Source organism: Neoarius graeffei, chromosome 6 (genome assembly GCF_027579695.1).
Source record: "Neoarius graeffei isolate fNeoGra1 chromosome 6, fNeoGra1.pri, whole genome shotgun sequence".
NCBI lineage: Eukaryota > Metazoa > Chordata > Actinopteri > Siluriformes > Ariidae > Neoarius > Neoarius graeffei.
This window is the reverse complement of record NC_083574.1, coordinates 81,553,489-81,576,838: the sequence shown is the minus strand read 5'-3', so window position 1 is coordinate 81,576,838 and position 23,350 is coordinate 81,553,489. Positions and strand designations below refer to the sequence as shown.

The window sequence follows — 23,350 nt, the reverse complement described above, 5'->3', positions numbered from 1 at the left end:
GCACACAGCAACGCCAATACACGATTCGCGTGCACACAGCAACGCTAATACACGGATACGCTCGGCTCCGCAGGCATCCTGCGCTCCAAATCACTCCGCCCTGAACAGCGAGTGCCCTCTGGAGGGTGCGCACTCCGGCCCTGTGCAGCTCACAGAGCGCGCGAGTGAAGTGCACGAGCAGTGATTCGGGACTGAGCCGCTGTGTGTGTGATCCTAGTGCATATCGGGCATGCGCGTCACTTACCACTTGCAAGTGGAAGGATGGCAAGCCTAAAGACAATCATAACTACACAATGGGCAGTATTTGCATCAGTATTTGCAGTATTTTCATACTTTTATACTCTTTAATGAAAGGTGATACAAGGCGGAAGTCCGCGCCGTTTTTCAGCAGTCGCGTCACATGACCAACGCCAGCGAATCAGGAAGGTGAATGTCACAGTGATGTTGTCCAATGACGACGCCAGCTAGAGCTCAGCACAGTGTATCCGCGTATCCGCGTATTCTCAATGTTTACACAGCACCGGACCAGACACGATCTGGATTGAATACGTGGACCCTGGTGGATTCCCGTTTCCCGGCGTTTCCAGGCGTTTTAATGTAAACGGACAGTGCATCCGCGAAGAAAACGAGACAGATACGGTCTAATGTAAACTTGGCCTAAATTGTCCAGTGATCAAGCTTGGAGAGGGATGGGCTCCCCCAAGTTTAAATGCCCTAGACACTCCAATGATGGACTGTTAAAACGTCATCAGCGATGCCACTATGGCTCTTGCATGCTATGGGAAAGATGATCAAGGGTACAATTATGCAACCAAGACAGATCAGGTTGATATTTCCAGTCATGTGTGTAGCTGTAAAGGTTATGGAAGGATTTTGACTACTTTGTGTGCAAGTCACCTAAAAAATCAATAACATTTAATAACTTTGAAGTTGTGCAAAGGAACCCTATCATCAAGGGCCACAAGAATGAATCCCAATGGATGCCACACCCGTCAATGGACAGGGGTCTAAGAGAGTACATTTGTTGGTGTTTTTTGGGTAGCAGGGACGGACTTACAGTTTTGTATGTCAATCAAAATGACACTAATCATGGGCATTTGTGAGCTCATGTCTGCATAAAAGAGCAGTGAGTCTTATCCTCTGAGCATGTTTAGCTGCATTGTAACCAAGTATGAGCAGCAGTAGTGGCTGTGTCTTTGAGGAAGCATGTGCACCCTTATAGTTGGTAGCTGTAGCTCGCGGGTGAGAATTTTGGAGAACATTGATTCAAAAAAAATGATTGACTTATACATTGCTGTATCACTGATTTTCAACCTGACTGTTGGTGCACTCTTTTCCAGATCCTTCTCTGTGGTCCCCTGATCATGTACGGCAATGGCTAGACTGGGCTGTAAAAGAGTATGGCCTCCTCGAAATCGACACAGCCATGTTCCAAAACACAGATGGCAAGGAACTGTGTAAGATGAGCAAAGAGGACTTCCTGAGACTCACCACTGTCTATAATGCTGAAGTTCTGCTCTCACATCTTAATTACCTCAGGGAAAGTAAGTGTGCTTCTCCTACTTTGTGACTGATAGTGTCTACCTGTAGAGGCATGTGACTCCCAGCATGTTCTATCTCTCTCTCTCTCTCTTTTCTATTCAATTTTATTTATAAAGCACTTTTGTCATGAAGTGGCTTTAGAGAAATCTGCATGTAGATTTAATGCACAAACCAGAGGCGACAGTGACTAACTGACTGACAATCTCCTTGAGATGCCATGAGGAAGAAACCTTAAGACTCAGAAAGGAACCCATAAATCATTACAGTGTGCAGGTGTAGAAGAGTAAAGTCAAATTGTCCTATAAGTGTGTTGAAAGTGTGTTCACTATGAGCTGATTGCGAGCCCTTGGATACACACAGAACAGTCTTTACGATTATAGCAGAAGTTCTTTGGTACAAATCCACACAGATATGTGGAATTTATTATTCTTATTCTTGTATATTAATATTTACTACGAGCCCATTTAGGAACCTTGTTTGAAAATGAAACACTGCGAAAAACCAAGAAATACAATTCACGTTATTCAGGTCAACATATTGGGCATTAGCTGATATGTTGTTATTTCTGAGTGAGTGTGACAGGCCTTGTGGTCAGATATAATGCCTGACATCTGAAATCGCTAACCACTTGAAATACAATAGATGCCTAAACATTAAAGTGCTGCTTTGAACTCATGAGCACATTGCTGGAGATGTCGAATAGAAAACAGCATTGATAGAAAAGAAAATGTAATACTGATATCAAATGTCCTGATTGAATGGAGTTCGTATTTCTGCCAGAATAGAGGCTAAATAATTGTTTGGCTTGTGGCCAGGGCATGGGCACTGATGTCAATTTACAATACTGTCACCTGCTAAATTGTTTTCCCATAGTCAAATTATTGAAAATAGTCCCAGGACACATTTAAGGCGAAGCAAGTAAGAATTAATGGGGTGTTGAGAAACCAAGTTACAAAAGTAATAGAGTCATAATTGTACAGTGTTTGGCAGTGATTCAAGTTGTTGGATGAAGGAATAGCAATGCACAAAATTTGGCCAGAATGATGACGTTATTCAACATAGCTTCCTAATTGCAATCTCATAAGAATTTGCTATCTTAGGGCTCAGGGTGAAGTTTGCAGTTGTAGCTCTTCTTAAAGATTAAGGAATTTCTTTTCTACAAGATGGGGTACAGCAAATTGAATTTGGGCCCAATGTTTTTGCCACAACAAGGCAACTTAATATGAGCCACACACATTTTCTCTGACTCTCTAAACTGCTGTGTAGTGGAATTAAACATAAAAGATTGATTTAACACATTAGACCATGCAGTCAGAGCGCCATTCTTCCATTTAATAGTTTTCAGCTCAGAGAGCGACCATTCCTGGCCGTTCTCATCCCCATAACTCCTCAGGACAGCCTCGTTTTGCTTGGCAGAGCTGCTGCAACCATGAAGAATTTTGATAACTATCCCAACCAAATTTACTCCCCTTCTGTGTGCCCTCAGCCATGGGCAGGCCTAGACGAGACCCAGGTGCATGGCCTCAGGAGCCTGCCAGGCAAGGCCCCTGCCTCCGCACTGCACGGGAAAGTTTATCCCTAATTTACAATGGAGGCAGTCTGCCTCATTCCTCTTCCAGGGGCTTTCTTACATTATAGCGCTTCATGTTTTGGCAGAGTTCCTCTGGCGGCTTTTACCCCCAACCCCAATTGGTCAATATAATCTATAAGCAGCATGTTGCAGAGGTGGTGCATCTGTGCCTGGGCTGTCATCTGGACCATATTGAGGAACTTGCTTGAGGTTACGGTCCAGACGTTCAATCTGATCACTTGGATTTTTGAGCTCAGATGAAAGCACTGGGCACAGATTGGTTAAAAAAAAAGCAGCACATCCTGAGGGTTAGCTGAGCATCCTCTAAAAGGTCAGGCCCCAGTGGTGTTGGCCCAAAACGGGATGAGAGAAACAGCTGGCCCATCCCAACATTATGACAGCAGCTCAGCTCCAAGGCGGGTGGAGTCCTGCTGCTTAAAAGCAGCCGTTCTAAAGAAAAAAAGAAAAATAAAACAGACCAATAGACTCAGCAGTGTGAGGTAATGGGAACTTAATTCCGTGGGTGTCAACAGTTTTGTGCGGCTAGCCGAGCTGAAGGCCTGCGTATGGATCGAGAGCATAACGGAGGCATTGTGAGCTTCAGGGCAGAGCATTCTCAGGATGCTTTTTTTCCCTTTCTCAGGAGAGCCTGCCGTTTGGAGTTTTCATTAAGGACGGTTGCTGCAGGACTGAGCCTCAGCTTAAGCGTGGGCCATTGTGGATCTGCCTGAAACTGCTTTTGATTTTGCCTGTATGTACTTTGGAAGGTGAAGAAATGATTCAGAATCCTCCACTCGGCAATTTGAATTGCCTTGGCTGCAGTCCTGAGTAAAAAAAAAAAAAGACTACGAATAAGAGAGATGACCCTATGCCAAAGCTCTCTTTTAGCTTTATTTACTTCCAGGAGGCAGAGTGGCATTGTTTGTTAGTGTGTGTATACTGTTTGAGAAATTTACATTATGTAGCTTCTAGGTATGTTCTAGTGTGACCGAAGATGGCTTTTGATAGTGTCGAGATGATTGTGTGTGTGTGTGTGTGTGTGTGTGTGTGTGTGTGCGTGTGGCTTCCAGGGTGTGTCTGACTCTCAGACCCTTGAGATACGGAGCATAAGCTAATCTTTTTTTTTTTTTTTTCTGCTTGAAACACAAACAAACACAATCACAGACAAATAAGGAATCTGTCCAGAACTTTCTGGTTCCACTCATACATGCAACTACAGTCTGTAACATGTCTCCTAGAGCTGACGCCACACTGTATTGTTATTCTTTACACATATCTGTATGTGCTTAGTTCTATTTATTGAGAGTCTGATGAACATTCCAATATGCCATTAGGCTTATACACAACAGAGTAGTAGTCACTACTCCTCCAGCTTTAAGTCAAACTGCAAGAACAGCTTTGCTGCTGCTGACTCATACAAACATGTGCAAACATAAACATCTTTACACTTAGCAGACACACATATGAATTCAAATATTGAGACATGCATCCATACATTCATATATTATATTACATTAATGGTATTTAGCAGATGCTCTTATCCAGACTGACATACAACATACCCAGAGCAGCCTGGGGAGCAGTTTGGGGTTGGTGCCTTGCTCAAGGGCACTTCCACCATTCCTGCTGGTCCAGGGAGTCAAACTGGCAACCTTTTGGTCCCAAAGCTGCTTCTCTAACCATTAGGTCATGGCTTCCCCCATATAAACAGAAATATAGATGCAGTCAGATGCAGAAAGGAACTTTAAACATGGACTCCATCACCAGGCCTTGACTGAAATCTGGATCTCATGGAAAGTAGATTGAATCTCTTGCCACATGCACCACTGCTGGAGGCTGCTAGTGCATATTGGAGTAAAGTAGTGTGGCCTGTTGCTGCATTATTTTGGTTTTGCCGTTGGTCACTTATCCAGATTTTTGTATGCGATTGCCGCCCACTCACCAATGTGCTTTCAATTTGGCTGCAATTTGAGAATTTGTTTAAATTACAGCCAAGAGTGGAGCGGAGGTGAACCACTAGCATTGTCTCAGCTTCCTTAGAACAATCGGTAGACAGAACAGAGTATGTTGGAGAGAGAGAGAAAGAGAGAGAGAGAAGGAAGGACCCTCTGTGAAGGTAGTAATGGAAAGGACACACTGCTGAGACAAACCCAGTGTGTAGCATTCTAAGGCCTTGATAGTTTATACAAGCCATAAACATGTGTTCAGCTTTGCTTTCTCTGCTGTCTCTGGGTTTTTTTTCTATTTCTTTTTTTATTTCTTGCTCTTGCTGAATTTTATTGATCTGCCTACTCACATTAACCAGCTGTTGCTCAATTGTGACAATTAGCACCATTCTCGATAAACTACGTGTGTTCCTTTTGTCTGTGTTAGTGCAAATCAATACCAGCAAAATGCTGTGACTATGAGTGCATGTGTCAGTGCACGTAATCTGTGTCTCAGAGCCAAGCAGAATGCAGATATCTAAATTTATCCCTCGTGCCAAAAGAGAACTGATTCTTAACAGTGACAAGGAGAAAGAGAGAGAAGACAAATTTTGGTATTATGAGCAGTAATGATGAGTTATGCAGTTGTCCAGATTCTCAGCAGATGTGTTTCGGCCTTCGACTATATAATTGAGGACAGACTCACAGCAAACAAAAACACAGCAAAAAAAAAAAAAAGGATTGGAGGAAAAGATGTTTAGGTACGGTAACTATATAAGAATTCTACATACAGGACCATGCAAAAGTTTTCAACACCCGATATTTTATAAAGATTTTGTCTTGCATGCATATTTTATTGTCACTGCAATTAGTGACCAATGCTACATAAAAGCTTTTGTATGTTGTTATGTGATGGAATGTATGAAGTAACAGACCATGTTTCTGATAAAGCATCATTGAGGCTGTCTGGGATTTGACCCGCAAAGAGAGAAGAACTGCAGAAAGTTCTCAAATAAGCCAGGAACAAACTACTAGCCAATTTCCTTAGAAAACTGAATGATGGTGTATTTACACATATTTAAACCCAAAGATAAACTTTTGGCAATTTTACTGTTTACAGTTCAATATAGTAATTGCTTTTATCATTCAAATATGTCTTTGCTTTACGCAATTTCTTTGGAATTACTAAAGGCATTTTGCACCGTACTGTATGTCCACATGGGTAGCATTGCCACTTCACAGCTCCAGGGTTCTCTCAGGTAACTGTCTATACGGATTTCTACATGGACTTCTTTCAGATTCTCAGATTTCTTCCCACCTCCCAAAAATGCTGTTAGTTGGATTGGTGAAGATAAATTGTTCTCCTTGTAAATGGGTGTGTGCCTGGATCCAAAGCAGTTACTGAAAATGATGATGATGATGATGATGATGTACATACGAATATACAAAACATGTACACAGTGTTGTAGTCAAGTCACTGAACCTTCAGTCCAAGTCCAGTCTCAAATCCCCAGTGTTCAAGTCTGGGTCAAGTCAAAGTCATTAAAGAAAATGTTGAGTCGAGTCTGAGTCAAGTCCACTACTGATCTGAGTCAAGTCCGAGAACAAGACTCCAACTGCACCATTTGACGGTGGCTATTGCTGCCTTTATGTGAAACCATCTCTGCTACTGTGCCAGACTAACGTTACTGCTTGACTGCCCTATTTTAGTTAATGATGATGGTGATCAGGGTTTTTTCTAGAAAAATTTAGTATGAGGGCGCTCACCATGGCGAGGGAGCGCGGGGGGGAGATGGTGCCGGTTGTCCCCCCCCCCCCCCCCCCCCATCTGAGAGAGAAATTGTAACAAATTGTCTGTCAACATTGAAAAAGAAAGAAGTAAGGCCAAAAAAAAAAGAAAGTGTGTTTCCGGTAACATGAAATACTAAAATAAGGTCGGTAGGTAGGAAAGGTTTTTTTTTTCTTAATTTTTTTTTTATTTTGTTCGAAAAAATTAACACAAGTAAACATCTTACAAAATAGTATTTTGGCACAGAATCCTTTATACCACACATCATAATAAAATAAGTGTTTTAAATCTTTAAACGAATAAAAAAAATATCGCGAGAGTTCGAGTTATGATCTACGGAAGCGATATTTCATGATATTTTCATGTAATAACATGAAAACACCTTATCAAGAAATAACGTGAAAATAACATCCTAGGCTACTTCCATTAAAAGCAGACGGCCTAGCCTAGCCTACTGTAGAACTTGGGTCGAGCAAAAACATGGCTGAATCCTGAATGACTCCTATTTGTATAAATAGGGGACTACATAGGCGGCAAAATGTAGTGTTTTTCCCTGCCATGGAAGTGCACTTGTATACTGAAAAGGAAGCAATTTGCATTACAGCCTTGAATGAGGATTCAAAATGGCGGCTTGGCTCAGTTTATGCAGGAGGGCTGATAGAAGTGGCGAAACATTTTACTTTTTATCGTTTCTTTCACAACTTGAATGCATTGAAACAAAAAATTATGACAAACTAACGCCGCTTACACTAAAATATCAAGGGAAATTTGTAATAAAAACTTTACGGTCGGCAATTTCGACGTGGAAATTCTCGATCGGTCGGGTTACCGGAAACGCACTATTTTTTTTATTGGACCTAATCTTCTTCTGCCCCGGACAGTCTTTGGCTTTCTTCCGCTTCGTGCCGCCGGATGACATCTTTAAATGCCCAATTGTCAACAAAAACAACTCGCGAACTACTTGTCAAAAGCTCCCGCGCCGGTGGGTGAAAGGTCATTCAGTCTCGAGAAATCTCACGCTACAAGTCAGCTGACCTTGTATGTAACTCATGTCAAATCTCGCGAGAGCAGCCGCGACAAGTAAACAACTAAACAACATGGTGCCTCAGTCTAGAAAACGCCAATTCAGATTGTTTTTGCACCGTCTGGCGGTGTATCTACTATGATTGGAATATTTTTGGAGCAATTATAACGTATTTGATGATCAGACACATTGTCACGTAGTGTTGCTGGGATGTTTTCATGGAGTCGGTAAGGGGGAGCACGCCGAGAGTAAGAGGGCACAGCGCCCCTGTTCCCCCGTTTAGACGAAAGCCTGGTGATGATGATGATGATGATGGATTCTCATGTCAAGGGCAACATATGAGTATCCTGCGACTGATGAGTTTTTTTCGAGTGGAGACCAATCCTTGAACGGCAGGCCCGATTACAGGTTCTACAAATGTAAAGTGTTGATGCAGCTGTGTTGGTGGAGTTGGTCTTCCTTCTGGCCCTTTGATCTTCAAGGTGTTTTGTTCTGCTTTCCTCAAACGTCTGTACCCCCTTAAGATAGGTGCTGCGCCATGTCATACGTTCTTGGGCAGTTGCTTCCCAGGCGTTAGGGCAGATTCCACATGCCTTGAGATTTTGCTTCAAGGTGTCTTTATACCTTAGTCTTGGTCTTCCAACTTCTTTCTTACCATTGGTCAGTTGACTGAAGAAATGTGCTTTAGGGATCCTGGCATCCTCCATCCTGATGAGGTGTCCAGCCCAGCAAAGCTGTGCTTTGATTATTTAGCATTCAACACTAGTGATGCTGCAGCGTTCAAGGACCTTGACGTTGGTGACCTTGTCCTGCCACTTGATACCACATATTGATCTCAAGCAGCGTTGTTGGAACTGTTCCAGGACTTTAATATGACGACGATAAGTTGTCCAGGTCTCACATCCATAAAGAAGGGTGGTTAGGACCACAGCTTTGTATACTTTGACTTTCGTGCATAGCCGGATGTCATGTTCGTCCCACAGTCTCCGTCTTAGCCTCCCAAAGGAGCTGCTAGCTTTAGCTATGCACTGTGTTATCTCGTCATCGATGGTTGATGAGTTAGACAAGAAGCTACCCAGGTAGCAGAATTTCACAACAGACTTAAGAGGTGCATGGTTGATGGTAATAACTGGATCTGTGTGGATTCGGTTTGGAGAGGGTCGATACATAGCCTCTGTCTTCTTAAGGCTGACTGTCAAACCAAACCTTTCAGATACACGATCGAGTGCACTTGTTATTTGCTGGATGTCCTCAAGTGTGTGAGCAACCAGGGCACAATCATCCACATAGAGAAGTTCACGAATCATCAAGGGCAGCGTCTTAGTATGGGATTGAAGGCATCTAAGATTAAGCAGGCCACCGTCTGTGCGAAACTGTATGTATATGCCCCTGTCCATGTCATGAAAGGCATCTAGTAGCATCAGCAAGAACATAACAGAGAAGAGAGTTGGAGCAAGAAGACAGCCTTGCTTGGTTCCGTTTGTAACAGGAAATGGATCTGATAACTCCCCACACTCTTGTACTCGAGCAAGCATCCCCTCGTGGAAGGACCTGATGATCATTACGAAGCTTTCAGGACAGCCAAGCTTTTGCAGGATTATCCAAAGGCCGTCATGGTTGATGGTGTCAAATGCCTTTGTAAGATCTATGAATACCATGTAAAGGTCCATGTTCTGTTCTCTACATTTTTCTTGAATCTGCCTCATGACAAAGATCATGTCGGCGGTTCCTCTCCCAGCCCTAAACCCACATTGCAATTCAGGGAGTATAGACTCAACCAGCTGCTCTAGCATCCTGTTTAGAGAGACGCGTGCCAGTATCTTCCACGTGAGGGAAAGGAGAGATATGCCCCGGTGATTGTCGCATGCAGTACAATTGCCCTAATTTTTGTTAATAAGCTACAGATAAAAAGCTTGTTCATCGCTCAGCAAGCCCCGCCCACTATCAACAGGGCAAATTGCATGAGAGAGGGTTAACACGAGCTAGTTCATCGCTCAGCAAGCCCTGCTATCAGCAGAGCAATGAACATAGCATGTCACTTACTTCTCTGGGTGGAGTCTCGCCAAATGACAAAGTTCGAGGTTGTCCCCATTGTCTCCTCGATAGTTCTTCTACATATGGAACACAGTGCATTTTTTCCCACTGTATACGAGAAGTCTGTATAAGCAAAGCAGACAATCCTAGGGGCGTTCTCTCCAAGTATTTTAGCGCCATTAATGTTAGTTTGTTCCTGAACATGACGTATGAACAGGTGAATGTGCATTCTCTTGCATGAAATTAGTATAAAAATTAATGTAGATATAAATATCTCATCTCATTATCTCTCTAGCCACTTTATCCTGTTCTACAGGGTCACAGGCAAGCTGGAGCCTATCCCAGCTGACTATGGGCGAAAGGCGGGGTACACCCTGGACAAGTCGCCAGGTCATCACAGGGCTGACACATAGACACAGACAACCATTCACACTCACATTCACACCTACGGTCAATTTAGAGTCACCAGTTAACCTAACCTGCATGTCTTTGGACTGTGGGGGAAACCGGAGCACCCGGAGGAAACCCACGCGGACACGGGGAGAACATGCAAACTCCACACAGAAAGGCCCTCGCCGGCCACGGGGCTCAAACCCAGAACCTTCTTGCTGTGAGGCGACAGCGCTAACCACTACACCACCGTGCCGCCCACAGATATAAATATCTTATGCTAAATTATTATGGCATATTACAAAAAATAAAGAAAAAGTCTGAGTCCTCGTATCCAATTTACTAGTCTAAATGCAGTTAATGCATGAGTCTGAGTCCAATTCTGAGTCATCAGTGCTCATGTCCTAGTCAAGTCATGAGTCCTTAAAATTAGGGCATGAACTGGACTCGAGTCCGAGTCCTGAACTCGAGTACTACAAGCTTGCATATACAGTACATGCATATGAACTAATGCACTTTATTATACTATATACTATATAGTGTATTTTTGAAGTTTGTCAAGTAAGTCCTAATTTGAATTGACACCGGACTCAACAAATGTCCATAGTGTAAATGTTCTTCTGTCCAATCCACATTGCTTGCGACTCTATTGACTCTATTGAGGTCCATACAGAAGACTTTCTTTTTCACAAGAATATCCATGTGTACAATGTTGGGAAATTGGTTATTTTGCCAGCTGTAATTACAGACCCCTTCACTTAAAAATGAAACATAGTACAGTGTCACACTGAACTAACACCAATGGATTATTTCTGCTTATTTTAGCTTTTCAGTCCATTCAGTCTTAATATTTAAGATTATTCATTCATTCAGCTCAAGTCATTACTTTATCCTGGTCGGGGTCATAATGGATACTGAACCTATCTCACGAGACCGGGCATAATATTGTAGATTAACACTGTAGTAAAAGGAAGTGTGTAAAGGCAAAAAGCTAAAACCAGAAATGTTTTCGATGTGAATTCATCTTGAAGTCTTAAAGCAGTCCATGTTACACTTTATCTATTTTTCCCTCTATGTCTGTTTGCCTTGTCCTTCCCATTTACTTCTCTCTCTCTCTCTCTCTCTCTCTCTCGCCCACGGCCATGCGGGGGTTTATTTTTCTTTTGGGGCAGCAGTGTTTGATTGCTGCATGGGGACTGCACCCTACACAATGGCTGCCCTGTTCTGGGGTCTCAGCACCACAGTGCTGGGGGTGGGGGAGCTGGAGGTTAAAATATGTGTGCAAGGTCCCCTCGACTTCCCCCATAAGACACACGTGTTCACACACCCTTTATCCACTTCAACACCCGAAATATATCAACAATATCATCTCTGTGCTCTTTATCTCAGTACCACTATTAAAAAACCTAGTGCTCAAATACTAAAATAAATAAATAAATAAATGAATAATCCATCAATAACAATACTTTTGGTTTTATATATATATATATATATATATATATATATATATATATATATATATATATATATATATACCTGAATTTGAGCTGTGATTCTGTTTGTGAGGGGTTGGCTAAGTTGCAATTTGGAAATGTGACAAATCAATTTGTTTTATTACCAAAGCAACACCCAATGAGCAGTAATTACACAGTAATTACTCTGTTATTACACTTTAATAAACATGTTAGTTTGATCTACAGTTTGGCTTTATACTAAAGTCAAGTCAACTTTATTGTCAAATATGCTATACATGCTCGACATACAGCACAGATGAAATATCAGTCCTCTCTGACCCATGGCAATGCAATAAATAAAAATAGAATAAAAATAGAATAATTGAAAAAACAAACAATATAAACAGTATAAACACTCTAGAAAGCATTTAATACATGACTTTTAATAGTTTATTCTCTTATATATTGCAGGTAGCTCATCACTATCGTATAATACACCATCTCACACTGACCAGTCTCCTCGTCTGGCTGCCAAAGAAGGTAAGATTGACTGACACTTTATACTGCTTTGCTTATTTTCCTTCTTTACCCTGCAGCTTACAACTGTACTTGAAATTACCTTTAAAAAGATAAACATAGCATTGGGCCTTATTTATCAATCTTTTCAATTTTTTTCATGACCCAAACCTTTATATATATATATATATATATATATATATATATATATATATATATAAAACACCATTACACCATTCAGCCCTATATCACAAAGTGCATTCATGGCAAAGGTCATTTATATGTAGTGACACCCACAAAACTCTGTAAAAGGCAAGGATTTGAAAATGATGACTAAATGGCGAAACAGTGGTGGGGGTGGGGTTTGAGATTTGTCCTTCCTCATTTTATAGGGTGCCATTACTTGTGTCTTTCTCTTAATTTGTGGATGTGTCTTGGATTGTTGTTGTTGTTGGGTTTTGTTTTAATATGAAATATTTCAAAAAAGTCCCAAATTTTTCGTTAAATTCATGTAGCTAATTGAAGTAATTGAAGTAATTAATTGAAATAAATGCACAGTTCTAAATTGAGAACATTATCTCTGATTAAAAATTGTCATAACCCATCACCAATTATACGTTTTTTGAAGATGATCAATTAAAGATCACACTGACCTTATAAATAAATCCACACAGTCTTTGGAGATTTTATGGGATACAAACATTTTTCCATACTAACTGTATATTCATGAACATCACGTGTAAATGCTCTCGTGAACGATCTATTAATACATTTAATACACAAGGCCTAATAATTGAACAGTTTCTCTCAGCAACAGTTACAGGTGAATGTAACCCATCAGCTTTAAACATAAACCCATTAATTTCCTTACCAATACATGGGAGCAGAGGGTGATATCTGATCAGTGAGCTCTCGGTCTCTATCTCTCTTTCTCTCTTTCTGTCTGAGTGTGTGTACAAGGGCCAAAGGCCGGGCGCTCAGCAGGTGCTGTTTTTGTTCTGTGTAAATAAAGACAGCGTGGCTGTTGAATCAGCCATTCAGCTTCCACCTGAATGTGAAGTGCAGGCCGAGGACCTTTTCAAAGAGCAGAGAATTAGCAAGACAAAAGGCACGTGCCTTGGTTCCCAAAGCCAGTACTGAGGGAGAAGGAGGGAGAGAGACTGACAGAGAGGACCAGATATGGAGTTGAGAGACAGGTGTCATCGGCCCCAGTAAAAAGGAACAGAATATGATTTGAGTGAATCGTTTGCATTTGTGTGGTTTTGAATGTTGCAAGTCCATGCCACAATAGCAGAACAGAACCGCTTAGTTAAATGGGCTGTTGTGTTCTCTTGAGTGTTTATATTAGATAATATTAGTTTTACACTGTAAGGGTTTGGTGTAAAGCAACGGCTTGATTTCGTTTATATGCATCATTACTTTTATTATTATTATTATTATTATTATTATTATTAGTGTCTTCAAAGTGGCTGTAGGAGTTTGTTTGCAGTTATTATTCGCACTTACTAAATTATGCTCTGATCAAGATTTATGGCATTACCTCATTTCCAAGAAAACTATTAAGGCCATTTCATTCCAGAAAATGTAATTGTAATTGCCAGTCAAAATGAATCAAATTTAGCTCTCAAAAGATACATTAGATTCTTGTGTACTGGGCCAGGAGTAATTTATTTTAACCTTTAATCAATTTGTTGTGTATGCTGACCTAAATGCCATGGGTTCTGTGAATAATTAATGGTTCTCCAAGAAGTAAATGGGTTTGACTTGGAAACCTTCATTATAGAGAAATAATGTTATGGTGTTCTATGTAGGACAAGCAAAATAATCTTTAATTGTTCTAAATTTAACATTCTCGTTAAATATAGTGCTGAGTATGTTGATCTGAATTGTATTATTCAGTATAAACATATCCCACAGTACTTTGTTCCCTTGGTGGAAATGTTCTTCCTGTGATGCTGTGTTATTCTCTTCATTCCAGCATGGTGTCATAGCTGCAAAATGGTACATTTGCACAAGGCAAAACGTTTGAGAGGTTACTAATAGTCAAGGTTAGAGTGAGGAGCTTTGGAGCTTTGCTTAAATCTTGAAATAAATTGAAATAAAATCACTCTGGCTTGTTAGAATTCCAGCACATGATGTAAATTATTCTATCCACATTCACTGGATACGAGCAATTGTGCACTCTGATTGACTACTCTATTACTAGGCTCATATACCGTGAGTAGAGAAAAACAAAATGGCGGCACGCATCAAGTCAGATATATCACTTTGTTATCAAGTATTTAAAAGAAACAGAAATAGCTAAAAGAATATAGTCATCCCATCCCGTCGTCCCATCCCCCCCCCCCCCCCCCCCCCCCAATATATCCTGTTCCACTCTCCAGCCCAGTCAGTGGTGGTAATGCACCTTTAAGTTGGTTTGCCAACTGCCTAAAGAACAAGAAGAAAATGGTGGCACATGTTGCGGAACCAACAAAGGACGAAATAAAAACTCTACTCAAAAACAAAACCCCCAAAAATGCAAACAAAAACAAAAGGCAACAAAATATGCAATAAAAGTATTTGATGGTAAGAACATTTTTATTTTTCAAGAATTATTATTATTATATCATTTTTCAGGCGGCATGGTGGTGTAGTGGTTAGCTCTGTCACCTCACAGCAAGAAAAGAAGGTCCAGGTTCGAGCCCCGTGGCCGGCGAGGGCCTTTCTGTGCGGAGTTTGCACGTTCTCCCCGTGTCCACGTGGGTTTCCTCTGGGTGCTCCAGTTTCCCCCACAGTCCAAAGACATGCAGGTTAGGTTAACTGGTGACTCTAAATTGACCGTAGGTGTGAATGTGAGTGTGAATGGTTGTCTGTGTCTATGTGTCAGCCCTGTGATGACCTGGCGACTTGTCCAGGGTGTACCCCGCCTTTCGCCCGTAGTCAGCTGGGATAGGCTCCAGCTTGCCTGCGACCCTGTAGAACAGGATAAAGTGGCTAGAGATAATGAGATGAGATGAGATGAGTTATTCCACTCAATCTCGTTCTACATGGCTTATAGCCAACTCGGCGCTACACATTTCGTCAGCTCATGTACGACTCGATTTCGTGGAATAACTGTTAAATATCTCATCTCATCTCATTATCTCTAGCCGCTTTATCCTTCTACAGGGTCGCAGGCAAGCTGGAGCCTATCCCAGCTGACTACGGGCGAAAGGCGGGGTACACCCTGGACAAGTCGCCAGGTCATCACAGGGCTGACACATAGACACAGACAACCATTCACACCTACGGTCAATTTAGAGTCACCAGTTAACCTAACCTGCATGTCTTTGGACTGTGGGGGAAACCGGAGCACCCGGAGGAAACCCACGCGGACACGGGGAGAACATGCAAACTCCACACAGAAAGGCCCTCGCCGGCCCCGGGGCTCGAACCCAGGACCTTCTTGCTGTGAGGCGACAGCGCTAACCACTACACCACCGTGCCGCCTCTGTTAAATATCTGAACCAGATATTTTAATTTGAGTTCTCCTTTGCTGTTTGATTGTAAATAATTTTGGCACAGAAATGTTTGGCATTTCTGATGAATGAGTTTTATTCTAATTCTTTGGTGACATTATTTGAGACTAAAACAATCAGATATGTGTTGTAATAGGAAAATAATCAATGCTGTGGTGGTGTGATGAGGCCCAACACAAAGTAGAGGTATTGTTACCATACTGAGGTTGATTCTCTTTTCCACAGCAATTTGCCAATTCTAACAATTTTAATTTATTACAGAACAGCATACTTTTTAGCTATTTACAGTTACATTCAATGGTGTGGAATATCAGGTAGTTCCTGTTTTTACTTATATATAGAACCATTAATAGTTGTTCACCAAATACAAACATTTACAAAATCTATATGTGTGAAGTGTCCACTATACTGCAAGTATCTGTGTTAGTTCTTCTTCTTCTTTTAGTGTTCTGCCTTACAGCAGATCCAGCTCTGACATCCATCAGAGTTTCTAGGGAACGTTACATTAGTGGTTTCCTGTTGTCTTCTATCAGATTATTATAGAGATTTTCTTCTCAACAATTCACACGCACATTCACACCTCTGGACAGTGAGTAACCAGTTAACCTAACCTCGTGTCTTTGAACTGAGAGAGAAACTGGAGCACCCAGAGGAAACCCATGCAGACACGGGGATAACACGCAAGCTCCATACAGAAAACCCCCCACTGGCCGCTGGGTTCAAACCCAGGACCTTCTTGCTGTGCAGTGCAGTGTTAACCACTACACCACTGTGCCACTGATCTGTTTTGATTACTAATATAGAAACTATTCAAATGAGAGGATTAATATAAACCTGTGATATGCCTGTCAAAGCAATGTTGTTAAAGAAAATTAATCAATATCTTCTGGCCAATAAGTCTCAAGAATTCAAGAGTAGTATGGTATAACAGTTTTTATTGACCACTTTATCTACTTATGTATAAGAGGTTTATATATTGTACATACTCTAAATAGGCAAAACGGTCAAAAATATCTGATTCTTAGCAAATACAAAGGCATTAGCTGTGATTGGTTTTGGATCCATGATGACTCTGACCAGCTGAAATGAATAAATTAAAATGGACAAATGAATGAATGAATATAAGGTATTATTGTACAATTTCTTATAAATAGTTTGAGCACGTCACTTCGTAGACAAACAAGGCACAATGAGAAAGACAAGAGACTTGCCTGAAAAATGAATCTAGCAATAAGAGCTTGTGCTATGGCTATGATACTCTTTGCCAGGCCTGTAAAAACACTGATAGCCCATAGGTCCTGACAGCAGGGGTATCTTGCTCAGTCCAGAACAGTGTCTGTCTTGATAAGTGCCTGAGGAAACGCAGCCTATCTGAACCATGCTGAGGACTCTCTGAACCCCTCATTAGAGCTATTAGTACCGTACAAACATCACTGATGATTAGATAGTAACAAAGAGTCCATATGAACTGTAACCCATAACATTATGGTAGCACCCTTTCTTGTATTGCATTTGTCTCTCTGTATTCTACAATAAAAAGTAATAATAATAATAATAATAATAATAATAATAATAATAATAATAATAATGTAACACTCTTCTTCTAAATATGATTACAGTAGGCAATATGATTGAATTTGTGTTTGTTTTAATCTTTTATTAAATTCCATTCCCTCTGTTTCATAGCAAAAACAAACTGTGGTTTGACCTAACTGTTGAGTAACCTAAAATAGCATCACTGTGGTGAAACAGTTGCTAACATTAACAAACAAATCCGGAATATGATAGTACCTTTTTCTTACCATGCTTTTACACAAGGATAAATATGCAAATAAAAGAATATGACCAGCCTTTTCTTTGGCCGCATTCAGCTTGCTGATTGTGGCCAAGTGTATAGAGCACAGTCGATAAAAATGGGAAGAAAGTTGATGGCAAGAACATTTCACCTTTGTCCAGCCAAGTGGTCCTGATATCATCTTGTTATTACTGGCTGAGGAAAAAGTTTTTATATTGCATAATTTATTATTATTATTATTATTATTATTATTATTATTATTATTTATTCAATACAGTGAGCTGGATTAGTGATTAGCATGTCCACTTCTTGATCATGAGTTCTACTGGCGGTCGATTCATACCAAAGACCATTATAAAACTGGTACTTACTGCCGTCTGGCAAGGCACACTGCAATACAGATGTGAGTAGGGAGTCAAACTCTCTTGCAGTTACCAGAGGAATGGCCTCTCACTATAACCCTAGCTATGTAATAGCCGATAGGCCAAGGGCTATAGAAACGGAGACTGGCACCACCCAGTGCACCTTAAGGGCCTTGTTAGTACTGGGACTGCCTGGGAAGACCAGGTCCTGGCACAGGAGGGACTTTGACTTTGATTATTATTCCATTCTTTTTATTTATTTATTTTTTTTGCTGTGAAGAAAAGGTCATTGGCATCCTTATGTATGCATTTAACCATTTAGTGCCCAAGTAAACCATTTCACAGAAAGGTTTTGATGTGAGTGTTTTTGGTTTAAATGAATGGGATACATTCATGAAATATCTGTTAACCATGTTTGATATTTGGAGGAATCACAGCACAATAGGTAAATACAAACACTGACAAATTATAAATCACACGTATCTGCTTATCTGCCATTAAGGTTGCATGTAGCTGTTTGGTTAATGTCATTCTTATTATGCCTTAGGGTCATAAGAATCAGTGTTAAATTCACTAAAGGCCTCAGGATATAATCGGCCAAAACATGGTATTCGTCCATTTTTTTAACGTTATACACAGGTAAAAGACTAACTAAATCATCTAGAATTTGTTTTTGATATTCAAGATTGTTGACGTTGACCACTTTTAATGGTCACCAAATTTCACGTGCATATCTTAAAGCATTTTTGAGTTGTAATACAAACATCATCCAAAAATGGCCATTTTTGAGCGTTACGCTGTCTCATTTTTTATGTATTTTCAAACTAAAATAAATTGGGTTTTTGATTCATTTTTTTTTTACTAAAATCTATTTATCCTATTAGAGCATTTCCTTAGCTAAATTTTAGTACTTCAATTTAAAAAAAAATGGTGGATATTAGAGAAAGTTATGTCTGAATAACAGAGAGAGGTGCTTTTGCCAAAAATTCTAAATTGCAAAGGGTATTCTTTGTTATATGCTTGTAAAATAGTGCAAACAACAGAGTTTAAGAATTAAAATTAACTTGTTCCACTCGTTTTTGATTATGACTCCTGGAATGATTACTTTTTTGCAAGCAAAGATCACATATAAAAATGTATCGGGATTCAAATTCTGAATTTTGAGGAAACAAAAATTTGTAATGTCTGTAACCAGGCAGTTCTATCACTTAATGTATTTATCATAGAACAATAATCTTTATCAGTTTTAAACATCTTCATTAGTTAAGCAAGAAAGCCAAAATAATTTTTAATATAAGTTCATTTAAAGTTGCAATTTTTGAGCTTGGAAAGGTTATGGACACGACAAAAATTGCTGCCAAATTTCGGTATGAAAATTGCCTTACTTATTATTGGCTTATATTTTGATTTCTTGATCAAAAAAGGGTTATTTTTCATTGTGCAATATTGCATCATCTGTCCACTGTTAGAAAATACAAAGATTTTGGCTGATGCAACAATGTTTATGATGTCATGTTACATCATCCAAAGGGTTTCATTTCTTAGAAAAGTACACAGCTCAGTTCTGATGAAGAATCTGTATGAAAACAGTTCATGGCTGGTCAAATACTATCATAACATCCTGCCAAAAGCCTTAAGCAATGGAAACCAACAATGTTGCAAGGTTCAGTGATGCTCCAGGTATGAATATACTCAATTCTTATATGTGAAAGTTAATTTTTTCCACAACGGTGAGACACTTTAGTGGGGAAATACCATGTTTTGGCCGAATATACATTTTAGATTTTAGCCCTCATTTCTAATTTCACAATCAGCCACCGCTGATTATGTTCAGTGCATTAGTCATTTTGAATGCAGGTATCATACTTTACCAGTGGTAGTGTACATTTTGTAAATTGTCCAATGAAACATCATGTCTATTGGACTATAATACAACACACAAGACAAAACATGGGCAATATAAATGGGATATTTTTGGTACCTATACAGTCCTGAGCGAAGCACACAATTTAGGAACCATAGTAGTCTAGATGGCTGGCTAGTTGTGTAATGGCTAAGTTTTCGACGCACTGCAGTCTGGTCTCTGAGGAACCACCACACCCAGAGCAGCACAGCTGAGATGAACAAAGTGAGCACAGTGGGAAAGCACAGTGAGAAATTCTGAGCTCAACTTTCATTTCAGTCTATTTCATTATCTTTTAAAATTATGTTAAATAAAATGTCAAGTAAGCATTTCTGAATCAAGATGTCTCACTTTTTACCCTGTTTAAATTAAAAGTAAATTAGCAGCAGGAGTCTGTCAGTTCTCCAGCATTTGAGCTTTGGGAGCTTAGTGAGGAAACCTTACTGGTCTTTCCTTGGCTATATTTTAAGTTAATCTACCTCCAACTCTTTTGGGCCTATCAGACAGTAGTAATGTCCACCGCCACTGTTTTCTTTTCAAATTCCGACCGTGTATTTCGTCTGCTCCCTCTCCTGTCTCTCTTTCTCCCCCCCCTGCTCATTCCCAACTGGATTGTGGGCCTTCTCCTGGAAGGAGGTAGACTGGTGTGTGTTTTTTCACAGTGGAGGGGGTGAAAAAAAGCGAGGGAAAAAAGGGGCCAGGAAAACAAAGAGAGGTTGTGTGTGCAGTCTCAGCAAGCAGGAAACGTAACTCTCTCAGGACTCTCTCCCTCCTTCTCTCTATCCTTCTTTCCCCTGTTGGACCAGGTCTTGTACTAGATTACGCTAGAGACAAAGATAAACATGAGGATATTGAGACGCTGAGTCGGAAAAACTATAATGAAAACTAGAAAGAGTGATGAAAATGAATTACTGTGAAACATCAATAGAACCTTTTGTTGAATCACTTTCAATATTAACCATAACTGGTAGGCAACGATATCAATAAAATGAAGCAAAATGCTGAATTACATCATGATGTTTTTTTCCCCCCATGCTCTCTGCTCTGATACATACAATTTTGGGTGAAACATCATTTTATAACTCCTTTCATGCTTATTATGCTTGCCTGTGAGATTCAGAAAGCCTTCTGCAGCACAGTCACCATCCCTCAGTTTTGTTTTCACTGAGGAATGTTGGCTAAAGATGTGTTGTGATTTTGAAAGAAGTGGGCCATTTAGTTTTGTTAACTCATTCCAAGCCAAACGTTTACTTTGTTTTCAGTAGTTAATGTATTTAAGACCCTCCCAGAATAGAATTTTATGGATAACCACCAGAAGATGGCAGTGCTGGATCATACGAACCAGCAGGGCAACTGTGAGGTACTCAGGGGAAAGAAAAGAAAAAAAAAGAAGTCCTCTGAAGTGCTTTCCTTATCGGAATCCTACTGGAGTAACAATCAGGTCTGAGTTTTGTGAGAGAGGTTTCCATTAGGACAGAGAGTAACAGATAATATGGTCCCATAAGGAGCAACTGTGATACTCTTTAGACTGTAGAAATTTCCAAATCAAGAAACACATGACCATAATTTAGATTTATTTTAATTCAGATTGATTTGAAGGATTACTATTTTCCTACAAAAAAATATATTTTTTTTACACTTCTAATGTGGACTAGTGATTCATTGCAGGGCTTGAAATTTTCAAACCTCGAAGAAAAATAAACAGACCTGTGTCCTGGAATTTGCATGGAGGTCCATCAGTCTTTGTACATTTTTGTGGCCTTGCTACTATGTCTTGGTCAAAATTTGTGCAACTTGATGCTGAAAGCAATCAGTCACTTCATCATTAATTAAGGCCAGAAGGGCAGCCGGACTGTCTGAAGAATGAGAATAATAATTAGCAGTGATAGCTGGCTAATTTCCGTGTTGGACAGAAGAAACAGCATTATGCTTCAGGCACAACGAGACTGTTTTAAAACTACGTATGAGAATGCTATGTCTGTTCAGAACATCCATGGGAAAGATACAAGCGTCTCCTTGATTTCCTGCCATCTGATGACTTTTTCTCTTCACTCCTTTTCCCTTTTGAGACTGTCCATGTTCAGGTTATGCCTTAAAGTAAACCAGAAAACAGAACGTTTAGAGCTAGAATAGCTACTTTTGTGGTATTGATGCAGATATTGATGATGGAATTTTTTATTTCTGAGAGGCACAGATTCCAAAATGATTTAAACCTACATGGAAGTGGTTTATTATGGGTTTTCTGTCTGAGTGTCTGTGTGTTTTTAAAATCTGGCCAGTCAGATGAAATGTGCTTCAGTATAATTTATGGTAGTGACTTTGGCCATGCTGAAAGCCAGATAAAACCACACACGTTTAGCCAGAGCTATATATCTTCATAAAGATCTCTTCCTTTCTTTTTCTCATTTACATAAGAAACTACAAACTACTTATTTTGTCAGTAAGGATTTGAAGGTCCTTTTTAGATAATACTATTAATAATGCATTTACTGAGACACCCCCCCCCCCCCCCCCCCCCCGATTTTCCATACATCTAATATTTTGGAGAGAACAATATGAGTAATAACCTTAAATAGTCAAACCAAAAAAAAAAAGTTCACTTAATTGTCTTTATCTTCTCCTCAGATGCCTCATATGATGCTGTACGGCGGACAGGCTGGTCAAACAACATGCACAGTGGTAAAGGTGAGGAAGAAAAACATTGAGTACAGACTTATTTGGAGTTGGATCTATCACCCTAAATGTTTTTTTTTCAGTCCCTCTACCGCAAATCTTAAAACTACAGAATCCAGCAACACAGGATTTCCCTTGAGGGAGGGTTCCCATTGAGAAAGCTAAGATCCTTTAATTAACAGTTTACAAAGTCATTATTTATTTTGTAGTGTGAGTATATAGCATACAGTTTAGCTTTATATATACAGTGCTGAGCGTAAATGAGTACACCCCCTTTGAAAAGTAACATTTTAAACAATATCTCAATGAACACAAACAATTTCCAAAATGTTGACAAGACAAAGTTTAATATAACATCTGTTTAACTTATAACGTGAAAGGAAGGTTAATAATATAACTTAGATTACACATGTTTCAGTTTTACTCAAATTAGGGTGGTGCAAAAATGAGTAAACCCCACAACAAAAACAACTACATCTAGTACTTTGTATGGCCTCCATGATTTTTAATGACAGCATGAAGTCTTCTAGGCATGGAATGAACAAGTTGGTGACATCTTGCAACATCAATCATTTTTCCATTCTTCAACAATGACCTCTTTAAGTGACTGGATGCCGGATGGAGAGTGATGCTCAACCTGTCTCTTCAGAATTCCCCATAGGTGTTCGATTGGGTTCAGATCAGGAGACATACTGTACTTGGCCACTGAATCACTTTCACCCTGTTCTTCTTCAGAAATCCAACAGTGGCCTTAGATGTGTGTTTAGTCATGTTGGAAAAGTGCACAACGACCAAGGGCACAGAGTGATGGTAGCATCTTCTCTTTCAGTATAGAGCAATACATCTGTGAATTCATGATGCCATCAATGAAAT

At 40.0% G+C, this 23,350-nt stretch overlaps 1 protein-coding gene across 5 annotated transcripts in view; it reads left to right on the top strand.

The window, feature by feature from the left end:
- The window catches only part of fli1 (Fli-1 proto-oncogene, ETS transcription factor), a 45,320-nt gene that overhangs the window by 14,219 nt on the left and 7,751 nt on the right, over nucleotides 1-23,350 (top strand). For all 5 annotated transcript variants that reach the window (XM_060924106.1, XM_060924107.1, XM_060924110.1 and 2 more), the window contains 3 exons: nucleotides 1,341-1,544; nucleotides 12,200-12,268; nucleotides 22,430-22,489. In XM_060924106.1, the coding sequence (XP_060780089.1) occupies nucleotides 1,341-1,544; nucleotides 12,200-12,268; nucleotides 22,430-22,489 (333 nt within the window). The remainder of the gene's footprint in view (nucleotides 1-1,340; nucleotides 1,545-12,199; nucleotides 12,269-22,429; nucleotides 22,490-23,350) is intronic.